This window comes from Danio rerio, chromosome 1 (genome assembly GCF_052040795.2).
Source record: "Danio rerio strain M-AB ecotype USA chromosome 1, GRCz13ab, whole genome shotgun sequence".
In the NCBI taxonomy this organism is placed as follows: Eukaryota; Metazoa; Chordata; class Actinopteri; order Cypriniformes; family Danionidae; genus Danio; species Danio rerio.
In genome coordinates, this window is record NC_141021.1 from 2459203 (window position 1) to 2483970 (window position 24768).

The following is a 24768-nucleotide window of genomic DNA, read 5'->3' on the forward strand; positions in this document are numbered from 1 at the left end:
AAACTGAAAGCAACTGACTAGGACATAAATGTTTTAGGAGGAACAGAAGGAAGAAATAGAAAATCTTACAGCTGAGCAAAGGCCTAGATTGCTCATTTTTAAACATGGTAAAAAAACTAGTAATAAAGTAATGCATGTTTTTTTACCACATTCTAATGCAGAGCAGTGGTTCTCAACTAGTTTGGCAATGTGACCCACATTTTACCAAAGTCATTAATCCTGTCAAACCTTTATACGTTTCTTTCTTCTGTTACAATTTTCTTTCTTCAATCTATCTTCATTTGTTTTCAACCAAAGAAGAAAATGCATAAAGGTTTGGAAAAACCTGAGGTAGAATAAATAGTGCTGCCAACACAATCTCTTACTTGTATTCCTCTGTGGCCTTGCTTTTCTCATTGGTAGGTTTTGATTGTATTTTGCATTAATAGACTGAAATAAAAAAAACTGTTACTGTTAAGAAGAATACTAGTCCATATCAATGTTTGATATTAAGCACACTGCATTATATGTGTCTGTAGTTGATCGATGTTTGGTCAGGTAAACTAAACATTTGCCTAATGTGAGAACATCTAAAGTAACTATTTTATAGTCGGATCAGGTAGAAAATAAGTAACAAATGCACTTTTTTCACTTGTAAAAAATACACACAAGTCAGGCATTCATTTTCCTTCTGCTTAGTCTCTAATTATCAGAAGCTGCCACAGCGGAATGAACCGCCAACCTTTATAGCATATGTTTTTTTTATGCAGTGGGAGCCCTTCTAGCTGCAACTCAGTAGGAAACACCCTTACACACTCATTCACACACATACACTACGGCCAATTTAGTTCATCAATTCCCCTATAGTGCATGTGTTTGGACTGTGAGGGAAACCGGAGCATCCGGAGGAAACCCACGCCAACACGGGGAGAACATGCAAACTCCACACAAAAATGCCAACTGACCCAGCTGGGCCTCAAACCAGAGACCTTCTCACTGTGAGGCCATAGTGCTAACCACTGAGCCACAGTACTGCCCGAATCAAACAATATTTTACTCAAAAACTGCAGAAAACTTTCTTTACAACAGACTAACTCTCTTTAATGCACTTGCAACAAAAACAAAGCATTTCTGATCTGACCCACAAGATGGCAGCATTACACTGAATAAAATGTATTTGTCTCTAATTTTGTATTTAAGCCACCAGGTCACTGGTCTAGACGTCAAACCCATTTTGGGTTTTGAAACACCATCCTAAACTATCAGGTGTGAGATATTAAAATTACATAAAGCACAAGCATTTCAAACTTTATATCCACCAATTATACAAAGTAACACTGGCTGACATGAACTAAATACTCACACAGCATGCATTCATCTTCATTTCAACATTTACTATTTTGTATAATCTGACCAAAAAGGAGAAGCTAACACATCTCTAAAAATGCTTAGGTTTTATTGAAATATCAAATTTTTGCAAATGCTTTAAGACCATCAAAATAAACCAGATTTTACAACTATTCATAACAAACACACATCGAAAATGTAAATAAACACACGCACACCTACAAATCAATAACTGCCGTATAAACCATTGAACATTTTCAGCTGCACATTTTTAGGGTCGAGTTACTTTAAAGAATCTAAAATTACCATTATTCCAATAAGATGATATGATTAAGTTGATTCTAAATACCACAATAATCCACTAATGGCTATTTTTATGTGATCATATGTATAATATTTCTAAAAACACTTAACATGAGAGTTAAATCAAACATTCATAGCTCCATATACATATAATCAACACCAGAGAGCAAGACATTTTCCTAAACAGCACACATATTTCCAATGCATCATGAACGTTAATAGCTTATCACTCTCTGTTTCTGTTTCTGTTCCTGATGGCTAATATTAACAAATGAGATGCTACGATAACGCCCTAATATTTTTAAAATCAGTGCATTACAACCACAAGCTCAAGATAAAAACAGCATCACAAAATAATCAGATATCGTCTATATTTTGCACACAGAAACACCTGTGTTAGATGGCACACGTGCACACCTGTGTTAAAGTAATGCTATAACTGACATCTTCAGTTCTTTCTACACCACCGCCCCGCTCTAACAGGAAACTCTCTGTGTTTCCTTCTGCCGATTGAGAAAACTTTCTGGAACAATTGTTGCGTTCAGAAGAGCAATGAGCTGCCAAAACAATCTCTTGTTTTTATTCCTCTGTGGCTTCGCTGCGCTCACTGGTAAGTTCTGATTTTATTCAATATAGATGTGTGAACAGACTAAAGATAAAAATCGGTTTCGCGTTTAATTCAGTGATTTTAGTGAGAAAATCTGATGTTGAGATCAAAAGTTACAATGTGATTTGAATGTATTTAGTATTGTGGTTCATATTAATGTGTGGATGCCGTAAATATTGCAGTGTTTTATTGTAATAGTAAGTCATGTGTGTAATTAACAATTTGCGGTAACACTTTAGATTAATAATCCATTAGTTAATTTATTTACTAACATGAAATAATTATATAGTTCAGCGTTTATTAATCATAGTTTAACATTTCCTAATTCATTATTAAAATCCAAAGTTGTGCATGTTAATATTAATTATTTTAATACTTGTTAAAGTGAGTTACACTTAAACAAAAGACTTTTGCTGCTTGTTAAAACTATTTAAAATAAGTTGAAACAACCTAATTATTTTTCGGAGATGTGGGACAAGTTATTTACGTTCAAATCCACTTAAATTTGTAAAAACAATTAAGTTAGCGTAATCGGTTTGTGTTGAAACAACATGAAGGAATTGTGTGGATCCTAAACATGAACTAACATTATTAAAATTAAATATCCTTAACTAAAATGAACAAATACCGTAATAAATGTATTACTAATTGTTTGTTCGTGCTAATAAATATAATAACTGACATTAAAGTGTTAACCATTTCGCTAATTAAAAATTTAGCAAATTTTTTATCATCACCAAAGATTCAATCAAAGACTAATTAGAAATAAATATTTAAAAAATGTTTGCACACTGTAAAAATTTTATTTAGTGATGGAAACATTTGTTTTTTGGTAATTATTATAAATTATTACACTGCGTTAATAGTATTACAACTTAATATTTTAGTTTATACATGCTGTTTTGAGTCTGTTTAATGTAATTCAAGTGAAACTGATTGAATAACGTTAATTTGAGTCAACTTAAATTTAAGGCAACCATGTAATTTTTTACTTTAGCCACTTTTACATAGTTTTTAAGAATTTGTAGTGTCGCTTACATGCAAACTGATGGACTAAAAGTCGGCTTGTGTCTACCTATTATAAAAAAATAACAATAATTTATAGTCTATTTGCAAAAACAGATGAAACATGATTTATAAAAGTATGTGTGCACTCAAAAATAAATGACGCTTGCTATTTGCTGAAACTGCTTATTTTAAATGAGCTGAATCAACACAATTCTTGAATTTTTTGGGGGACAATTGAATTGTGTTATTGTTTTCAATCCACTTAAATTGGTAAAAACTAAGTTAACTTAATTCCCTCATGTTGCGAATTGTGTGGAATCCAGCATTTTTATAGTGTGCTTGAGTTTAAATGGTTTGATAGTTGGTCGTAGGTTTGAATACCGGCACCGACTCTATTGGGTGTGTGTTCACGATGTGTGCGTGTGTGTTTACCACTTTGCTTGTGTGTGGATGAGTTTAATGCAGAGCACAAATTCCACGTAAGAGTCACAATATTCTTGGCCATATGACACAACCTTCTCCTTTCCTATTTAAAATCTGAGTTCCCTATTTTTGCAAATGAGCTCATTAGATATACACTGGGCTGATGGTTTCATAAAGATGCTTTAACCATATTTTTGAGTTCACACTTTAAAATGGAATGCACATGATGTATAGTTTGTCAAGATACATTCAGATTTAGACAAAAATAACTATAAATGGAGAGCAAAGAGAAAATAAACATGATTATACATGTTGTTTTTCTTCTTTCCTTGTTCCTTTTGTATTTTTATTTTGTATATTTTTGTTTTTTTCCACTGCTGTACCCATTGCATCTGTGTATTTATATATTTTTCTGTATTGCTGTATGGCCCAATATGCATTTTATTTATTGTGTTACTTTATTTATTTTATTATTATATATTTTTACTTGTATTTTGGCCTAAACATTGTTCTTGATGCAATAATATATAACTGTTCTACTTGATTCAGAGGAAGAAAATGAGAACTAATTTAGTTTTCTCCTGATTGGTACTAGTGATGTCTTGTGATTCTAATGAGCATCAATAAAACAATATTAAACTATAAAAGAAACTTTAAAAGAAACAAGGATCTTAAGATTATTATGTTTCTCACAGTCACAAGTTTTTTTCTATTAAGAACTGATAACTGATCTACTAGCATTACTGTGAAAACACTTTTGTTAATACGGTCTGAAAGAAAAATCTGAATTTTAGAATAAGGTTGAGACAAAAGTCTTTTTTTAACAAAAGCTTATTAAAATGTAATAATAATTTAATTAATTTACTCCAGTATCTTCTTAATTGTGTAGAACACTGACAATATGTTTATTTATAGCATGTTGGTTCAAACAGGTTTAAAGTAAAACATACAGTGTGTGTGTGTGTGTGTGTGTGTGTGTGTGTGTGTGTGTGTGTGTGTGTGTGTGTGTGTGTGTGTGTGTGTGTGTCTCATTACTGTTGCCCATAACAAGAGTTTTGTTTGGTTTTTGCATTACCTTGTACTTTATTTTTTGTCGTTTCCTAACATTGAACATAATTTCGCTGTTTAAATTGGTGTGTTTTTTTAGAAATTCCCCATTGTGAAAATGTATAGCTTCTGTTTAACTGCACACCCTGTACATGTTAAGTAAGTCCTCTTAATATTGTTTATAACCAGTAATGAAAGGAATAGAAATTAAAAATGTAATTGAACTAAAAAATTAATTCAAAGTATTTTAAAAAAGCCAACCCGAAAAATCCACTTCATGCTAATTCCTCATATTATTTAGCAGACACTTTTAGAAATGTGGATAATACTGTAGAAGCACTTCAAATCCGAAAAACAATGATATGTGGATGCGGTGAGAAGTGTTGGTCAGCTTTAATTTTGTGCTTCTTTTATCCAAAAGAAATGAACAGATACTGTTGGTTTCCAATAAAATAGACAACGCTATTTGCTATTTAAATTTAAAGGGGTAGTTCACCCTATCGTTTCTTTCACCCCGTGAACTCAAAGGAAAAAAGCTGGAAGAATGTCAAACCAAACAGGTCTCGCAAACCCAATGGTGTAGATTTGTGAGGACCTAATTTAACCCTTTAACTGGGTTAATGTTTATAAATTTAACATGTTAGTTCATGTGCATAATTGCTAAGCATCTGAACACATTTTTGCAGGTATACAGCTATTTATGCATGCACCTTAAGCTAAAAGATGACTTTACATGTCTCTGATCTGTTTCGTCACAGAGCGTGAAAACTGAACAGCACAAGATCTATTAGCATTCTTAAAACATTAATAAATAAAATACAATTACTAATATTGAAATAACATTAAATCAAATAAATCTCATGCTCCTAAAGTAAATTTACATGGTTTTACTTTGCAGAGGAATGACTTCAGGAAAGGTGCAGGCATGTGGCGCAATAACAATTTTATCTCGATTGTTGTTTTTTTTTGTAATTGTTGTGGCGGCCAGAATTTAGTTTAGATAAGCTTTACTTTAAACTTTATTGTCCGTTCTTCATGGCACAGAAAGGAAATTTGTCTTTAAGACTGGATTTAAGACAACAATTGCATAAATAAAACAATCACACCATAACAACACTCATCAAGACAACAACATACTGTCTGTTTAAAATTTAAAAAACAAATTAGCCCCATACATATTACTGCACATCGTTCTTGACAACCACCTGATTCGCTTCAAACTGTGATCCGATTTAAGTCAACAACTGCAATTGGGATAAATGAATTTTTGTACACAACTACATTTTTTTGTAAATCGAAACAAAATTTTGATTAATTGCACAGCCATACTAGCTATTATGGTGGACTCGTAGCAAACTTGACTTTACTTTTCTTCGAAAAGTAGCTCCAAATGTGCAGATCTAACCTAACAACATTTCTTTGTACTGTAGTTTTGGCGCTGCAAACATCCAAACGTACTATAGCAGCCGCTCCCTTTGTAACGTTTCCTTCTGCTCTCTTTATAAATGCTGGGATACCAGACAGAATCTTACTGTCAAATAAGTCAAAAAAAAAAAAAAAAAACAATATAATAAGCAGGAAACCTTACAAAGTTATGATCATTGGGAATAAATACTCCAAAATACCATCATTTCCCACCCTCAATCGTGTTTGGAAATTAAATCAGGAATCAAACAACTAAGAAAACTCCATTGCAAACATCAAACAAATACACACTCATATAACATTTCAAGTAGGAATCAATTTGAAACAAACACAACAAATCAGTCAAGCAACAAAAGCTCATCCAGTCTTTGCATCATCACAAAAATAGTTAAATAACACAAGATCACATCAGCAGTATGTCTATATGTGTTTCAGGGAGGTAAAACTTGAGGAGAGAATGTTAAAGTTTGACAGAGCGTTCATTTATTTTGGAGGTAATTACAGTCAATTATTGGAGGGGACATTTAAAAAAAAAAAAGACACGTCCACTCCGTCCATGCTAATTCTATGCCCTTGAGCTATTCATTTACTCCAATAGTTAGCATAATAAGCAAATGAGCCTCAGTATCTTTTTTGGTTATTGACATTCTTCTAAATACTTTACAAAAAGGTCTTAACAGGATTGGACCAACCTGAGATTCAGTAAATGGCGACAGAGTTTTCATTTTTGAGTGAACTATCCCCTTTAATGATTTGGCATGTGCTTTTATTTGGTTAGATTTACAAACTTGAGGGCAACAGAAGAAACTAAACCACCATAGTGAGCAGTAGTAGATCACATGCACTCAAAAACACATAAATGTTTTGCTTTTTTAAACTATTTGTGTAAAATAAGCTTAAACAACACAATTCTTGAGATTTTAGGTTTAATCTACTTAAATTTGTTAGCCCATGTCCTAACAAAATGCAACGTGCCAAGATTCTAGAGACATGCAATTTGTCTGTCTGAACCCAATATGATGCAACAGAAACATTTATAATACCAGCCTTTCATTTAATACAAGCCACCGCACTCCCAATGAAATGGTAAAGCTTTTAATGTAATTAATACATATTAAACCTCTTTAACATTATTAATAGACTTCTAAATGACTGATGTCGTTGGTTAGCACAGTTCTGCCTTTCATTCTCAAACCCTTTGCTAGTTACTTCATTTTCAAGACCTAAGGGGAGCTATCTGAAACTGTTTTCAGTAGTATGGCAATAAAATTCACAAACAATTGTATTAAAACTCACATTGGGAGCATTTAATACTGAATTAAGCACATAATCAGTACCTGAGGTGATCATTATTTTAGTAATACCTTCAAAAATAACTTTAGCTGCTTGTTTAAAATACATTAAAACAAAACAATTCTTCAGGTTTTTTTCAGGGATAACTTAATTGTTTTATGATCAATGCATATTAATCTGTAAAAACAATTAAGTTAAATTGGTAATTGATTTGTGTTGGGACAACATGATGGAATTGTGGAACCCAGCATTTTCTACAGTGTATATTATACTGTTGTTCTGCCGTGAAATGGAAAAGATACCTTTTATCGCACATTGTGGTGCCGTGTCGGATGTAGTTAGGACACAGTGTTAACTTAACCTTTTTGTTTTGGAGCAACTTGAATGATTTGTGTGGAACCCTGCATATTTTACAGTGTATGAGCCTTTAAAGCCTGTTGAGTTCTATCAAATGCTAATATCATTTTACTGATTACAGACTCAGCACAGACACGTACAGAACATTTACTAGAAGGAAAACCCTACAGCATTAATGGGAAAACAACAAACAATGAAAAACCTGCTGATATCAGATGGGCCTTTACCTACAGTGATGGAAACACAACTGAATGGAAAAAAGGATCCAAGAAAAAACCTCCAGCAGGATTAACAATAGAAGAAGACGGATCTTTACGATTTAAAAGTGTTCATCTGAGTAACACCGGCACATATAGATACAGTGCTTTTAATAAAGGTGGCACACAGATTGGTGATGAAACAGTGGAACTTAAAGTTTATGGTAAAATATTCACATCCTTCCAAAACATAACAAAATAAGACACTGCATGTTTCTGTAGGAGTTCCTTAAGCTGCAAATAACCATCATGTTTCTATTACAGTGAAGGCTCCTAAACCTACTGTGGAGATCAACTGTCCTGCATCTCAAGAAAATGTAATACTCCACTGTAAACACCTTGGAAACAATAAAGATCTGACCATATTCTGGTATGAAGACGGCACGAAGAAGCTAGATGAAAAAAAATCTGATCTGACCTTAAAATTGTCTGACGTGAAGAATAAAGAGTACGCATGCAATCTGACCAATCCTGTAAGCAGTGCACTAAGTGACAAAGTTTCAGCCTCATGTAAGTCATATTTATTGCACATTCTTATTCCTGATAAATCAATTTATAATCTTTATTACAAATATAACTTCTTAATAAATGCTCTTGTTGACCACAGAAAACACCTATTTTTAGGCTTATTAACAGCCCTGCTTTTAGTTACTCAGTTTCATACTCACCCTTAAACCTGTTTAAGTCAATTTTGGGTGAACTATCCCTTTAACTGCACACGTTCTCTGGTAGAATTGATGGTTTACCAATCGACTGAGCAGATCTGTTCATGATTTCACTTTTGTTTTATTGCACTGGTTTTTGGTCTGGCCTTTTCCTATTTTCGCAGCTATAGCTGACGTACAATCACAAAACACTGACAGTAAAGCAAGAGTATTTTTTAAGTTCAAGCTGACTCTCCAAAAACTGTGTACAACCTGTAGAAACTTTCATTATGAGTCAAAAAGCAACTAATTAGTTTAGTTTTTTAGCATATATGGATTTCTTTGGTTGTTACCAACGTCCCAAAATTTCAAGTCAAGAGAATCTTTAGAAATATGCTTTTTGGGGAAATGATAAAAAGTTTAATACTTATTTCCCCATCTTTTCTATGAGAAAAAACTTGGATTATTCAAATTATGTGCAGCTTTTCCTCCATCTAATTAGTAAACCATCTGCATTTTGTATATTATTGTAGATATATGCTGATTGTTTTAAATTAATACAATATTGGCCAGTAAATATCTGGGGCTGATATATGTATATATGTATTATAGTTTTCACTGATGCACTATTTCTTACTGACTTCATGACAACTGTCCTATCTTACAGGTAGTTCCTTTCCTCCTACACTTTTTGGATTTGATTTTTGGATCATGATTGGGATTTTAGCAGGTGGAGGAGCTCTTTTGCTTCTGCTGCTTACAGTTCTCATCTGCTGTGCATGTCGAAGCTGTAGACGCAAGAAGCACCGACTAGGTATGTTTTCATCATCTTTAAAATAATGAGATAAGAATGTGGAGTTTTAGCAGTTGTTGTCGTCAAACATGAAAAATTTACAGAATATTCCTTCAATGTACTAATGTGCACCTTTTATTGTAAAAATTATTGTGAAAAGAGCTATACAAATAAACTTGAATTGAATTGAATTCTTGACTGCCAAATCTCAAATATACTTGTATAAATACAACAATGCATTTTAAATGTACCTATAAAAGTTTGTTTTCTCTCTCAAAAACTGGGTAATAGTTTTAATGATCTATTTTTAATACAGGAACACAAAGTCTTTACTGCAGTTTGATATGTATTAGATACAATATGTTGACGGAGGCAGGTTCTGAAAATAAACCTAAACTCTAAAATATGTAATGATTAACATTTGCATGTGATGAATTTGTTTAGGTTTTCTATAAGAATGCATTTGCCAAATCTCTTTGTTTAGACGGCACCAGATCTAGAAAACAGATCTAACCAGTATCCTGTATGCAAATGTCTTTATGTGGCTTTCTGAGACATTAAGCAGAACTGTCAGCATTAAAAACGGAATTTCTAAGAACTAACAGCCGCGACTATTAAAAATAATCAAATCTGACAACAGAAGCATGAATAACGGCATTGTGAGAAAGTTGCAATCTTGAAAGTGCAATGTTTGCATATTAAAATTTTTATTTAGCAAAATTAGCATTTTTATGTTGCACCTGTAATCAATAGTTTTTAAAAAGCATTTTACATTTTATATTATATGTATTTTATATATATTATTATATATTTATACTTTACTATATTGAGATTACTTATAGTGATATATTTATTATATGAGATCACTTATATCGTTAAATATATTGTTATCATATAATGGACTACTTTAATTGTGATATATATCGTTATTATATAAGATTACTTGACATCATGACATTAATATCATTCCCATATGAGATTACTTGTATCGTGATACATATCGTTATCATGAGACTTAAATTGTGACATACTGTTATTATACGATGGTACTTATAACGTGATATATATTATTATCATATTAGATTACTTATTTCGTTAATGAGATTACTTTCATTGTGATATATATTGTTATCATATGAGATTACTTATGATATATATGGTTATCATAAGAGATTTCTTGTATTGTGATATATATCGTTATCATATGAGATTACTTATATTGTGATATTTATCGCTATCATAAGAAATTACCTATATAGTGATATATATCATTTTCATATTAGATTACTTATATCGTGATACAAGATTTCTGTCATATCGACCAGCCCTAGAGTATGTGTATTAACATCGGAAACATCTTGTCTTTGCTACCTTTTAGATGTGGAAGAGTTCAGATTGACGGAGCTTCAACCTCCATATAGCAATGGTACAAACAGATCCAAACAAACTGCAAGAGGTCAACCGGCGCCCCCTATCCCACAAGAAGAGTCCATGCACTGTAACCCGTCTCCACAATCAACGCCACAGACACAACCTCAACCCAAAGCTCAGATCCGCGCTCGACCTCCGCCACCGCCTCAGGACGAGGATGAGGAAGATCCACCGCCCTTACCTCGCCCGAGGAATAAACAACACCGGAAGAAACACCAGGAGCCCTACCGTCCAATGGAATGAGATGCCTGCGTGTTTACTGAACAATAGCAATATGAGAATTTCCTGCAATTACTTTTGTAAACTAACAGCGTTACTATATGGTAAGAGCTCCGTTTAATACATAGTTAGCTTACAATAAAAATCTGTTTTTTTATTTTATCCAACAAAGTTTAAGAACTTACAATGCCAAAACTGTTCACATAGAAAAGTAGATGGCGATTTATATTGAAAGCTATGACTGCACAATTTATCCAATTTTTTTAATCGCTATAATAGTATTTGCAATATCTGCATCGCAGAGGGGTGCTATTAATTACATTTATTCCATGCTGCATGCATAGACTCTTTTATTCACATTTGACCAATCAGATAGGGCCTTATTATCGTTAGACTTACCTCCACAGTAGTGCCGTTCTGCTATTGGCTGAAGTGGCTCATCGATGAACCTAGAGCTGAAAATTAAATAAATAAAAAATAGTCGAAATGAGAGAGGAAATTTACAACAGCAAATAAGAATCTGAATATCTGCCAAAGTTTTAATAATTCAGTGTTTTAAAGACTAAATGTTTGCACCTTGCTTGAGTTTGATTTAATAATATCAGAAAAATATATAGAAACTGTTTATTTTAGTATGATCATTACATAAATAAATAACTTTTTTAAAAATAGCAAATAACAAAACATTTCTTGAATTTTGTTACTGCAGTATTTAATATTGCATATCACATTTTTTCCAAGTATTGTGGCCCTACTTAAAAACTCCATAATTATGAGCACCTGCAACTTGTGCGCTATATTTGTCATAATTTACAATGCAAATTTAGCAAAGACCAAACTCTTTTATTCACTAAAATCAAAACAATTTCCATAAAGTACACATAAAACCATTTCCCAAACTGTGTTTTTGCTTTATGCCGTGGTCGCACTAGAGTTTGAACATGCGTGATTCTGTCATATAGAGCTGTGAAAAGGGGCGGGAATAAACAAAACGATTAGACCAAAAAAAAGTGAGCGATTGGTCCATATTTTAAATTTCTGTCCAGAGAGGTGATGTTTTGGTCTTTGATTGGTCTCACGCAGTCACATGATGCGACTTTGCAGGGTTAACCAAGCTTGAACTTTGCAATGCAGCGAACTTGTAGCATGAGCTTGTGTTTCCGGTCTGACCCATTCACCTGCATATAAATGGAAGTCTATGGGGCGCAGAGTCCAGTGTGACCGTGACTTTACTCTAAATCACAGGTGTTAAACTCAGTTCCTGGAGGGCCGCAGCTCTGCACGGTTTAGTTTAAACCCTAATTGAACACACCTGATCAAACTAACAGACCAACAGGTTTGTTTGAAACCTACAAGTGAGTGTGTTGAAGCAGGGTCGGAACTAAACTGTGCAGGGATGTGGCCCTCCAGGAGTTTGGCACGCCTGCAACACAATGCTATGCAATGCTTTTTTTTTTTTTTTGCCACCTTAATCTAAAAGAAACATCATATCTAATGTATTTAACATATTTGTAAAAACAATTACCTTTAAAACACGATGAATGGAAAACAGTTTGCAAGCAAAAGTGACAGCATTCATTATCATAACTATAGTCATAACTATTGTTTCTATTGTTTCTAATAGCATCACAACTATTGCTAACTATTGTTTCTAATAGCATCACATTTTCTGGAAACTCGCTATGAAAACAATCACTCAGTCCCAGTTCAGAGGCTGCATGCATCCTTTGAAGGATGTCCGTAGGATGTACCTAGGAAAGTTTTGTCAAAATAATGTCTCAAAATTAGAGGATATAACACAAGGATTCTTCAAGTCCTGGACTATGCCAAGCTATATTATATCAGTCAGCTATATTGTAGGCACAATATGTAAACAATGGCACTGAACCAAATGAGATTCACATATTTTGCTAGGTTATGAGCTGTAAAGAACAAATATTATTGTCTTAAAATTTTCTGTTAAATAAGTGAAATATTAGTCTTATTAATTAGTTAGTTTGGTTAGTGTGATTTCACCAAATAGGACTTTTTGCTAGTGTAACATCTATGATGATCCTGGAACAACATTCCAATCAGAATTCTCTGCTGAAATATCCAGCCTAAGCTGGTTGGCTGGTTTTAGCTTGTCGACCAGGCTGGTTTTAGAGAGGTTTTGGTCATTTCCAGGCTGGTTTCTAGCAATTTCCAGCCTGTTCTTAGCTGGTCAGGCTTGAAAATGACCAGCTAAATCCAGCTAAAACTAGCTTGTTTTAAGCTGGTTTTAGCTGGTCATCTCCCAGCCTGACCAGCTAAGACCAGGCTGGAAATGGCTGGAAACCAGCCTGGAAGTGGCAAAAACCCCTCTAAATCCAGCCTGGTCGACCAGCTAAGACCAGCCGGCTGGTTTAAGCTGTTTCTTCAGTAGGGTTAATGGATATGTTTACCGTTTATGTTAAGTTTAGACTTATGGTTAGGGTTATGTACTTGATTGTTCTCCACCTTTTACTCCCCCTTTTATTTATGGTTGAGTTCAAGGGTAGGGAATAGGTCTGGAATGCATTTTCCAAGAAAAATTATGTTCCAGGATCAACATAATGTCAGATGTTAATCCAGGATAACATTGTACTTGGCAAAATCATGGCCACCAATATCTTAATTAACACTGTATATTTTACCACCTATTGAATTTAGTTTGCCAAAATAATCCAGTTTTCTGCTAAATTAAAAACTTTTTAACATGTTCATACATAAATGGGGCAAGGTGACCATATTAAAGGCAGGTTGTAAACTTTGATTGGATTTCAGACAATACCCTGTCACTTTAAATATCAGTCAGCCTCTCACTAAGATTAAATAGCCTCTGAATTGCGACACAGGTAAAGTTTACTAGTCTATTTATATCTTAGTCAAGTTAGGCCTATATTATGCAATTAACGTTAACAGTTAACCAGTCCAGTGTCAGCTTTCCTAACTTTTGTAACGTAAATTATTAACGTCAAAAATCCATTTTAAACAACAACATAGTATCAGCTGCTTACCTGTTTATTGGATGTATTTTTCGTATATCCATCTTTTGATATTGGGATACTTTAAAAGTTGTTTTAGTGACATTTAAACACTGAGGAGATCACGACCACATCAGATTCATCCGCGGCAAACAGCGGGGCCGAACCACAGCTCATGTGATATCGACAAAACAATGTTCCTCCGCGAGTTACTTGTAGATTTCAACCACTAGAGGGCCAAACGCGACAACCTGTAGCTATGCTAATTATTTATTGCTTTATTTAAAACTAAAAAAATACTTTTTTGCAAAACTTTTAAAATGTAATTCAATTTTCAAAAATTGTGCAGATTTTTTTTTTGTGTTGTTTCAACTGTTTTTCTTATTCGGCCAATAACTAGGCTATAGAATTATATATTATAGTTTGGCCAAATATTCTGTGAATCCCTAAAAATAATGTTTTGATGCAACTGTGATATTTTATCACAGTTTTATCCACTTGAGGATTGTTTTTTTTGCCTTTATGGCACAAATACTGCTGTCTTTTCTCTGATACTGAAGCATGTACTATTTCTGAGCTATGGACAAAGGGTTTTCAAACTATTTTTTTTTAATAAAGGGCAAGAACCAAACTTGATTGAGGGTGGTGGGTGAAAGTTAAATATGCCAAACTGTATTAGATTAAAGTGACCATGAGTAATTTCCTATTTATTTAATAATATAAAAATATAAAGCATTGTTATATTCATATATATATATATATATATATATATATATATATATATATATATATATATATATATATATATATATATATATATATATATATATATATATATATATATTATTTACATTTTATGATGCACTTATTATGTTTAAAAACAAAAACAATCCCATTTATAATAGAAGGGAGTTCAATCCTGAATACACACCCACAAGGCACTATAATTTGGGCATCTGTTTTAGAGTAATATATATAATTTTAATGGTTATTAAAATATGTCCTTTAAATGTGCACCAAATAACCAGCTTTTCTCTCGTGTGTCTCATGCAAATTGCTGTAAATATAAGTGAGGTTGTATTTTCTTTAGGGGAGCAATTTTAAAGTGCATCTTTAAATAACAAACTAATGTGTACTTTGTATTTGAGCCTGTTTCCTTAAGTGTGTATATTCATTTTATCTCTATGTTTGAGAGATCACCAAAGGCAGAAATAAAGACAAATATATATTTAATGTTGCATATCTGGCCATTCTTATCATTTAAAATGTGTTCAGATCATTATTTTTGCATTATTTCTGAAGGTTTAGTTCTCATACAGAGACAATAGAAAATGGGTTTTAATGGTGTTAATCAGAGTGCAGGAGTGCAAATGCAAAAGCGTGCTTCTCTGTAGTTTTTGTGATCTGTGGTGACTTTTCACACCTTAAGACTACATATCAGGCCTCAGGGATGTGGTTAACTGCATCTCATATCACCTACGTGTCAGCTCTTTTTTGTATTGTCTGTTTTCCTGTGCGTGGGAGATGTGGCCTCTTAAGATAAACCTGCAGAAGAAAGCATTATGAAAAAAAGTAGGAGTTGAAGACAAAACACAGTTCTCTCTAAATCAGCTGATCTCAATCATTGTCTGCACATTTCATATGTTTTTATGCTTGAGAGGTGTGTTTAATTCAAGTGTAAGTGCCATGAGGTGGACATCACAGCATACTCTGTCATGATTCCAGTGTATTCCAAGGGCGTAGATTTACTCTTGACATGCATTGAACAGCACAAATTCTGTTTCACGCTTTAAAAACATAAATAAAGTACTTCATAATTTAAAAAAAAATAATAATAATTCAAATAACAATCACGTCCCATGCTGTAAAAGTCAATTCACATGATTTCACTGCAGACTGGCTTTGAAGAGGTATAAACGTACAGAAATTTAGAGAGACGTGTGTGACGGAATTTAACTTTATTATCCTGTTTTTCATAGTCATGGAGGCCAAAATCAAAACTAAATTTTGATTAAATGCACAGCAGTTAATAGTATTACGGTGAACTAGTAGCAAACTTGACTTAGTGCATGTGTTGATTAAGAGTTGAAGGAGTATTACTTTATTTTGAAGTCGATTTAATTATTGGTAGGGACGTTTCAGTAATTGGTGGATCATTTTGGTGGGGACATGTGTCCTCCGTCCATGCTAATTCCATGCCCTTATTCAACGGGCTATATGCACAGCTAGTGCTTTCAGCCAATGATGAACTTCCTGTGAAAGCTTTATGCGATTATTTTCAATTTTAAAAGTTTCATTTTAAAGCATTTATGTTGTGATCTAATTACAATACATCCAGTTAACCAGACTTGAGCATTCATTTGTTTGTTAATGCGTAAAAAGAAATGAAAGACCATTTAAATGCATGCGCCATCAGTAGCCACAGGCCAGAAACTCCTTTCAAATACTGGGGTAGAATTAATTTCCATGTTTAAATGCTGTGCTTCTTGTTTGATCTGATACCTACTTTACATCATATTTCAGCCAGGTAGTGAAAATTGCTGGTTTTTTCAGAAATCAGATGTTAAACGTGGTGATTTTGTATGGGATGACAATTAACTGGAAGCCCTGGGGCTGAAATTAAAAGTGTGTGTGCATATCCCCCATTCAAAAGTTAACATGCACAAGATGTGGCATCTATTCATATCATATTATCACGATTAAATAATTCACACTTCAGTCATATTAAAAATGCTGCAAATAGCCAATAGTATCTGGATGCAGCCTTTATGATGCAATCTGAGACTGCATATCTCAGAGATGCAGTGTCAGACACAAAGCACTCAATGGAGCTAGTGACGTCACTGTGACAGGTAGGGTTAGGGGTGGGGTTAGATGGGCCCGTTTAAAAGCATTGCATGCAGATTGCATCTGCACCGAGTCTGCAGCCAGACCCCTCTCCAAATAACTGTGCATGGGACAATTTACCAGAAATCTGTCCCTGTAATAAAAACGTAAATACAGTGAATAAAAAGTATTTCATCCCAAATTTTTGTAAATGGACTGATGGTTTATTTCTGTGAGTTGTTCTTTAAAGGAACATGTCATTCATTTGGCTCTCAGATTTTTGTTATTTATTTGAAACACTTTACAAATGTTCAAACCCTGTCATTGTCCTGTGCTCAGCCCAACTGAACCTACAGCTTTAATAGTTTTGTTATGCTAAAAACTGTTATTTAAAAAATATTATTCAACAGTTCTTTCTGGATCTCGAATCTGATTGGCTGATAGCCGTGATATATTTAAGTAATATCAGCATCCGTACAGCCTCTTTACTCTTTGTGTATTACTCCGCCCACATACAACCATGCAGCAAAAAGCAGACACTACAGATCTAAAGTTTAAAAGATGCTTGCTCAGCTGTTTAACTGTCAGCTTATGATTTGAATCCAATGCGGAAGAAAATAGTTCCTCATACAAAAGGGTTTTTGAGACTCTCCATGTTTGATTTTGATTTTATATACATAATTATGCCGTCAAACTGTTGTATAAACGCAATATCACACTCGTAGCAGTGCGATATGGCTGTATATTAGCACTGGTGGGGGCACTGAGGAACTCAGCCTGCGGCCTCGTGCTAACGCACGCCTCCCACCAGTGCCGATATACAGCAATATCGCACTGCTACTCGTGCGATATTGCTCATTAAGCTCATACTTTATTTTAATGGTCCATTTATTAAATTTAAGTCGCATTGCATCTAGTTCCCATTACACTATAAGTAAACTGTTAGGTTGGGGTTAGGGTTAATGTTACTGTAAGTTGACATGTACATGCAATGTGTCTTATAGTCAGTTAAATGTCTGTTGAAGGAGCAGGACCAAATTATAGCAGACAGTCTACTAATACTCAAATGGACCATCAGAATAAAGTGTTACCAAAAATACTTCAGAATAAGCCAAGTTTAAGCTGTTATCATTCACATGAATTATTTAAAAGCACTTAAAAAAAATAAGTTAAAGGGGTTACACGGTGGCCCAGTGGTTAGCACCGTGGCCTCACAGGAAGAAGGTCGCTGGTTGAAGTCACAGCTAGTTCAGTTGTCATTTCTGTGTTTGCATGTTCTCCAAGTGCTCTGGTTTCCCCCACAAGTCCATACACAAGCGCTATAGGGAAATTAAATAAGTTAATTTGGCCGTAGTTTATGAGAGTGTGTGTGAATGAGTGTGTATGGGTGTTTCACAGTACTGGATTGCAGCTGGAAGGGCATCCGCTGTGTAAAACATTTGCTGGATTTGCATTGTGGAGACCCCTGATGAATAAATGGACTAATCTAAAGGAAAATGAATGAATGAATGCTCTAAATACTTTTAGATATACATTAATTTAATCCTGTTCAAGCAATAAGCATTGCTTCATACCTTACTCTAAATTGGCAAGCATTATTAAGGCTAGAATAATAGTTTAATTATGTACTTATGAAAGCAATTGCATCTTTTAGCACTTAATAAAATTAATCATGTGTGCATAAATGTTGCATGCATCTGGGGTAATTTGCTTTGTAGGGCTAAATATCAAAAACACTGTTTAGTGTGTAATGTCAAGATTCACATGTGAATAAAATGCAGATGAGTTTACATTTACACGTTTGAAAAAAGTTTGTTTCAGTCAAGCAACAAAATGCATTTAAAACATTATTAATAATAACAGGGCCGGAGTGGGAGTCCTTTTCAGCCCTGGAGTTTCAAGCCTCAGACCGGCCCACCTCAGTTCATGACTGACTATATTAAAATAAGGTTATCTCCAAATCAGTTTCTAATGACACTATCACGTCTTTTTTTGAGAAAACAGCTGCTTGAGAATTTCAAATGTTCAACAATCCTAACAGTATTATATGTCTTAACAATAAAAGTAAAAAAAATCAATAACACAGAGGAGGATCACACCCAGGTCAGCAGTATCATAACCTAATGTGCTAACCGCTGGACCACAAGAGCTGTACATTGAAAGGTGACTTATATGATTATTAACCTGCAGGCTGCATCTTGGTCACGAAGCTGCGAGAAAATAGGTAAAAAGAGCAGAGCTGCGGTAAAATAATGAATAAGAAGACTGGTAAAGTAAATAAATAAATTAATTTAAAATGTGTGACAGCTGAGAGCAACAGATTCTGGAGCTAGGGACACTGGCCCTCACGGCCAAAAAACGGACCGGCCCACCAGGAATTCTTCCGGTCCTCCCGATGAGCCAATCCGGGCCTGAGTAATAATACTTTTATACCTTTCAGGGCACTCAAGGACACCTTACAGTATGTCGCAGACACATTATAAAAAACATGAAAGAAGAGTAATAAACATAAAATTAATCCAGAAAGTCATTTAAAGCAATCCTGAACAGAAAGGTTTTAATCCTGAACAGAAAGGTTTTAATCCTGAACAGAAAGGTGGGACGCTAAGGCAATGCACGCCTTCCACTAGTGCTGATATACAGCCATATCGCACTGCTACTCGTGTGATATTGCTCATATATATATATATATATATATATATATATATATATATATATATATATATATATATATATATATATATATATATATACATATGTTACTTGCGGGCGAGGCAGTGGTGCAGTAGGTAGTGCTGGTCACCTCACAGCAAGAAGGTTAGCGTTTCTGTGTGGAGTTTGCATGTTCTCCCTGCCTTCGCGTGGGTTTCCTCCGGGTGCTCCGGTTTCCCCCACAGTCCAAAGACATGCGGTACAGGTGAATTGGGTAGGCTAAATTGTCTGTAGTGTATATGTGTGTGATGTTTCCCAGAGATGGGTTGCGGCTGGAAGGGCATCCGCTGTGTAAAAGCTTGCTGGATAAGTTGGTGGTTCATTCCACTGTGGCGACCCCGGATTAATAAAGGAACTAAGCCGACAAGAAAATGAATGAATGAATGAATGTTACTTGCTTCATTTAGTGACTGTTATTTTTCCTTTTGTATGTACTCTGACCTGTTTACCAAGTTACCTTTACATGCACACACACATACACCCACCCACACACACACGCACGCACCAGTCAGTATTTGACTGTATTGTTGTTGTTTTTGGTATTTGTGTTATTGTTTCATTTTCTTTGTATTTGTATCATCGCAAATTGTGTGCATTTTGTATATTCTGATAAAAAATTAAAAAGGAATAAGCATATGTAAGTAAAATAAAATGTTCTCATATAAAAAAAAAGTAAGATGTAAACCAGCAGAGGGCTTTATTAGCGATTCCAATTTAACTTATTCCAGTCGATCCAGTAATATTGAATAATCAATGGTATCAAAAGCATCAGTGAAAGAATAAGTTTCTTAAAGAATAAGTATAGACAAACAGCCATTTGTGAACATTATTCACAATAATCAATATATCGACTTATCAAGCAACACTTGGAGATGACCTAAATTATTTTTGAGCTTGTATTATATATTTATGAAATGAAAAAATACATTAAAGACATTTTACAATGACATTAAAATTCTTCGTCTTGGGTGTCGAAGTTTATAATTGGATATTTACCTAATAGCACATTTAATAGTGTATATAATAGGGCATTTACCTTTTTAACATCAAATTATAGAATCTGAATAACCTTATGAATGCTCATTTTTTAAAGTGTTTCATTCTATTTGCACTATTATACTGTTATATAATCATTATATAATCAAAATGATCTTAAAATGACGATAATATTGTTAATGCAACAATTTCTGCGTCAATATATCACACAACAAAAATATCTTATCATGACAGGCCTAAATAAGTGTGGCTAAGTGTGTTTGAAGAATAAAAATGTTAAATGATAATAAAAAATGTATTGTTAATTATTGTTAATAAACATGTACTCAGCCCTGCTTTATAGTCTTCATGCTAAAGGCAGAATGTGTGGTGTTGCGCATATTTTCCAGTAAATCATCACCAGTAGATCATTTTCCACAGTTATACTAAACTGAGACGTGTCTGCTAATCTTGATTTTGGTCAGAATATGTCACCATGGAAATTATTATCACTTCTAAGCATTAGAGATTAGAGCGCCTCTAATGAGATCACGGCATCTGTGACATTTATTTCTTCCATAAACAAATATATTTTAAAATAGTAGCTTGATTAATACAATTAAAAGTAAATAGTTTATTTGTGTGAGAGTTTTGATTCACACTGAGAGTTTGACCAAAAGTTTCCGATCACTTACATTACTTTCTGTGTAGCTGTTTCCTCTTTTGGGTTTGTCCAACACAGGAAGTGGCTAAAATGATGGTACATCACTTTTCTATGTACATCAGAAGCAAGATATAAAGTTAATGGGGGCAACCACAGAAGAAATATAAATAGCTGGTCAAATGTGTCAAGGTTGAAAGTATTATTGACACAAAACATTTACATTAACTGTAAATGTAATGTACTTAACAGGTCATTGAAGATGTAGGTGACTTATTTTGCTCCAGTAGAACATTGAACAAGGTTTTTCTTGATATAATGCAAGTCGGTGGTCATGCATTCTTGATATTAAAAATAAACACATACAGAAAATGATAGTACAATGAGGTCTTATGAAGTAAAAAACAATCAGTCTCTGCAAAAAATAAATAAACTGTGATAACTGACCATTGTTTATAACATAATTAGCTTTAATCTGCAGCCCAAGAACGTTTTATCCACACTCAAAAAAAATAATATATATATATATATATAAGCAATATCACACGAGTAGCAGTGCGATATGGCTGTATATATCGGCACTGGTGGGAGGTGTGCGTTGGCATGAGGCCGTAGGCCAAGTTCCTTAGTGCCCTCACCAGTGCCGATATACAGCCATATCGCACTGCTACTCGTTTGATATTGTGTTTATACAACAGTTTGATGGCATAATTGTGTATATAAAAACTTAATCAAACATAGAGAGTCTCAAAAACCCTTTTGTATAAGGAACTATTTTCTTCCACCTTGGACTCAAATCATAAGCTGACAGTTAAACAACTGAGCGTGCATCTTTTAAACTTTAGATCTGTAGTGTCTGCTTTTTGCTGGTTGTATGTGGGCGGAGTAATACACTAAGGGTAAAGAGGTTTTACAGGGGTGATATTACTTAATATATCACGGCTAATTAGCCAATCAGATTCAAGAACCGGACAGAACTGTTGTGTGTGTGTGTGTGTGTGTGTGTGTGTATATATATATATATATATATATATATATATATATATATATATATGGGGCGTCACAGTGGTGCAGTGGGTAGTAGTGTTTGAATGTGAATGCAAGAGAGTATGGGTGTTTCCCAGCCTTGGGTTGCAGCTGGAAGGGCATTCATTGCGTAAAAAATATGCTGGATAAGTTGACAGTTCATTCTGCTGTGGCGGTCCCAGATTAATAAAGGGACTAAGCTGAAAAGAAAATTAATGAATGATACTGTATATATATATATATATATATATATATATATATATATATATATATATATATATATATATATATATATATATATATATATATATATTTGCTGCTTGTTCAATTTAAAACGAGCTGAAGTAACACAATTCTTGAGATTTTTTTGGAACAACCAGCCTGATCTCACGAGGAAACGTAAGTATTTTACGCTTTGACAAGAACAACTTACTTGTTTTATGCTCAGTCCACTAATCATTAATAGTTAACTTTATCAGTTTGTGTTGGGACAATTGTGTGTAACCCTGCATTTCTTTTACAGTGCAGGCTGTGGATTAAAGGCAATAATGTTGTAAATAATGTTCAGTTTCTTGCATACACATATGCATACAGCCTTATTTTATTGTCTCTAAACCAAGTGACCAATGACTTGCATCATAATAACCACAAATTCAGCTAAAATGTTTTAGTAAAATAACTAAATATTCATTTTAAGTGAACTGTCCCTTTAAGGAATAAATATGTGTTGCATTACTCTTCAGTGTGTATATGGCGACTATTATTTATAATTACAAGAATCCTGTTTAAGTATTGTTGACAATGTAGGGTTAAAATGACTTTAATTGTTAAACTTTGAAAAACAAAATACTTTTCCTTTCCCTTACTACTGTACTGCTTGACCCAAATGCAGCAGTTTATTGACACTGAATATAAGCACAATTAAATTGTTTCTTTCTTGCATATACATACGCATAAAGCCTTGTTTTCTGTCTCAAAACCAAGTGACCAATGACCTGCAATATATAATACTCACAGCATATTGCAGTAGCATAACTAAATATTCATTTTTGGGTGAACTGCCCCTTTAAGGAACAAATGTTGCATTATTCTTAACTATGCACGTAGCAACTATTAATTAAACAAGAATCCTGTTTAAGGGTCTTTAATTAAAGAAATTTTTCATTCATTCATTTTCTTGTCGGCTTAGTCCCTTTATTAATCCGGGGTCACCACAGCAGAATGAACCGCCAACTTATCCAGGAAGTTTTTACGCAGCGGATGCCCTTCCAGCTGCAACCCATCTCATTGCAAACATCCACACACACACACACTCATACACTACGGACAATTTAGCCTACCCAAATCACCTGTACCACATGTCTTTGGACTGTGGGGGAAACCAGAGCACCCAGAGGAAACCCACGCAAAGGCAGGGAGAACATGCAAACTCCACACAGAAACGCCAACTGAGCCGAGGTTCGAACCAGCGACCTTCTTGCTGTGAGGCGACAGCACTACCTACTGCGCCACTGCCTCGCCATTAAAGAACTTTTTAGGATCTTTAAATAAAATACTTCTCTCTTCCCTTACTTTAAACACTACTGCACTGCTTGACCAAATGCAGCAGTTCATTGACACTGAATTCATAAGCAGAAATACTGTAGATTTAGCATTGTATTCTCATTTCTCTGCTTTAAATTTAAACCTTAGTGACCTAAAAGTAGCCGATGATCATGCACAAAAACAGAACTACTGTAGAATCAAGGCAGCGGTGCAATAATCAAGACTTATACACTGAACTTTCTATTAGCTGATGTGTTTAGAGCTGAGAAATGAAAGCCAGAATGCTTCTGGTGAAAAGTCAATAAGAAGAAACGAGTAAAATCAGTGTCACCATAAGTTCCTCTGGTTTAGGGTTACCTAAGGGGTACTGAAAGTCAATTCAGGTGAGAAGTGTTCACTAAATGACTACACTCTTAAAAAAAGGTTGCAAGGATGTTTTTTTTTTGATTGATTGATTGTTGATTGTTTGCAGCAATGGTGACGCAGTGGCGCAGTAGGTAGTGCTGTCGCCTCAAAGCAAGAAGGTTGCTGGTTCGAGTCTCTGCAGGGTCAGTTGTCATTTCTGTGTGGAGTTTGCATGTTCTCCCTGCATTCGAGTGGGTTTGCTCTGGGTGCTTCGGTTTCCCCCACAGTCCAAAGACATGCGGTGCAGCTGAATTGGGTTGGCTAAATAGTCTGTAGTGTATGATTGTGAATGAGTATTTGTGGATGTTTTCCAGCTGGAAGGGCATCCGCTGCGTAAAACGCATGCTGGATAAGTTAACGGTTCATTCCGCTGTGGCGACGCTGGATTAATAAAGGGACTAAGCCGGAAAGAAAATGAATGAATGAATGTTTGCAGCAACACCACAGAAAAACCATTTCGGGTATTGAACAGATCCTTTCAGTTTTGGTAAAGGAAAGTTC

General features: G+C 34.3%; 2 protein-coding genes across 7 annotated transcripts in view; one reads left to right on the forward strand and one right to left on the reverse strand.

Moving 5' to 3' along the window:
* The window catches only part of LOC103911757 (carcinoembryonic antigen-related cell adhesion molecule 5), a 41189-nt gene extending 26808 nt beyond the window's left edge, over positions 1–14381 (reverse strand). For 5 of the 6 annotated variants that reach the window (XM_087235031.1, XM_087235030.1, XM_087235028.1 and 2 more), the window contains exons 1-2: positions 14151–14305; positions 11533–11588 (exon numbers count right to left, since the gene is read on the reverse strand). In XM_087235031.1, the coding sequence (XP_087091157.1) occupies positions 11533–11588; positions 14151–14182 (88 nt within the window). In that variant the 5' untranslated portion in view covers positions 14183–14305. 6 annotated transcript variants of the gene reach the window in all.
* cd2 (CD2 molecule) lies at positions 276–13868 on the forward strand. The gene is made up of 5 exons (XM_087236620.1): positions 276–2239; positions 7911–8210; positions 8311–8556; positions 9358–9504; positions 10862–13868. Exons 1-5 carry the CDS (start codon positions 2182–2184, stop codon positions 11155–11157), a joined length of 1047 nt encoding a protein of 348 aa, XP_087092746.1. The 5' UTR covers positions 276–2181; the 3' UTR covers positions 11158–13868.
* Positions 14382–24768: the final 10387 nt, after the last annotated feature.

Coding starts and splice junctions, on each gene's coding strand:
- cd2 (XM_087236620.1), top strand. CDS start 2,182: ATGAGCTGCCAAAACAATCTCTTGTTTTTATTCCTCTGTGGCTTCGCT. Junction 2,240..7,910: donor TGGCTTCGCTGCGCTCACTG/GTAAGTTCTGAT, acceptor TACTGATTACAG/ACTCAGCACAGACACGTACA. Junction 8,557..9,357: donor TGACAAAGTTTCAGCCTCAT/GTAAGTCATATT, acceptor CCTATCTTACAG/GTAGTTCCTTTCCTCCTACA.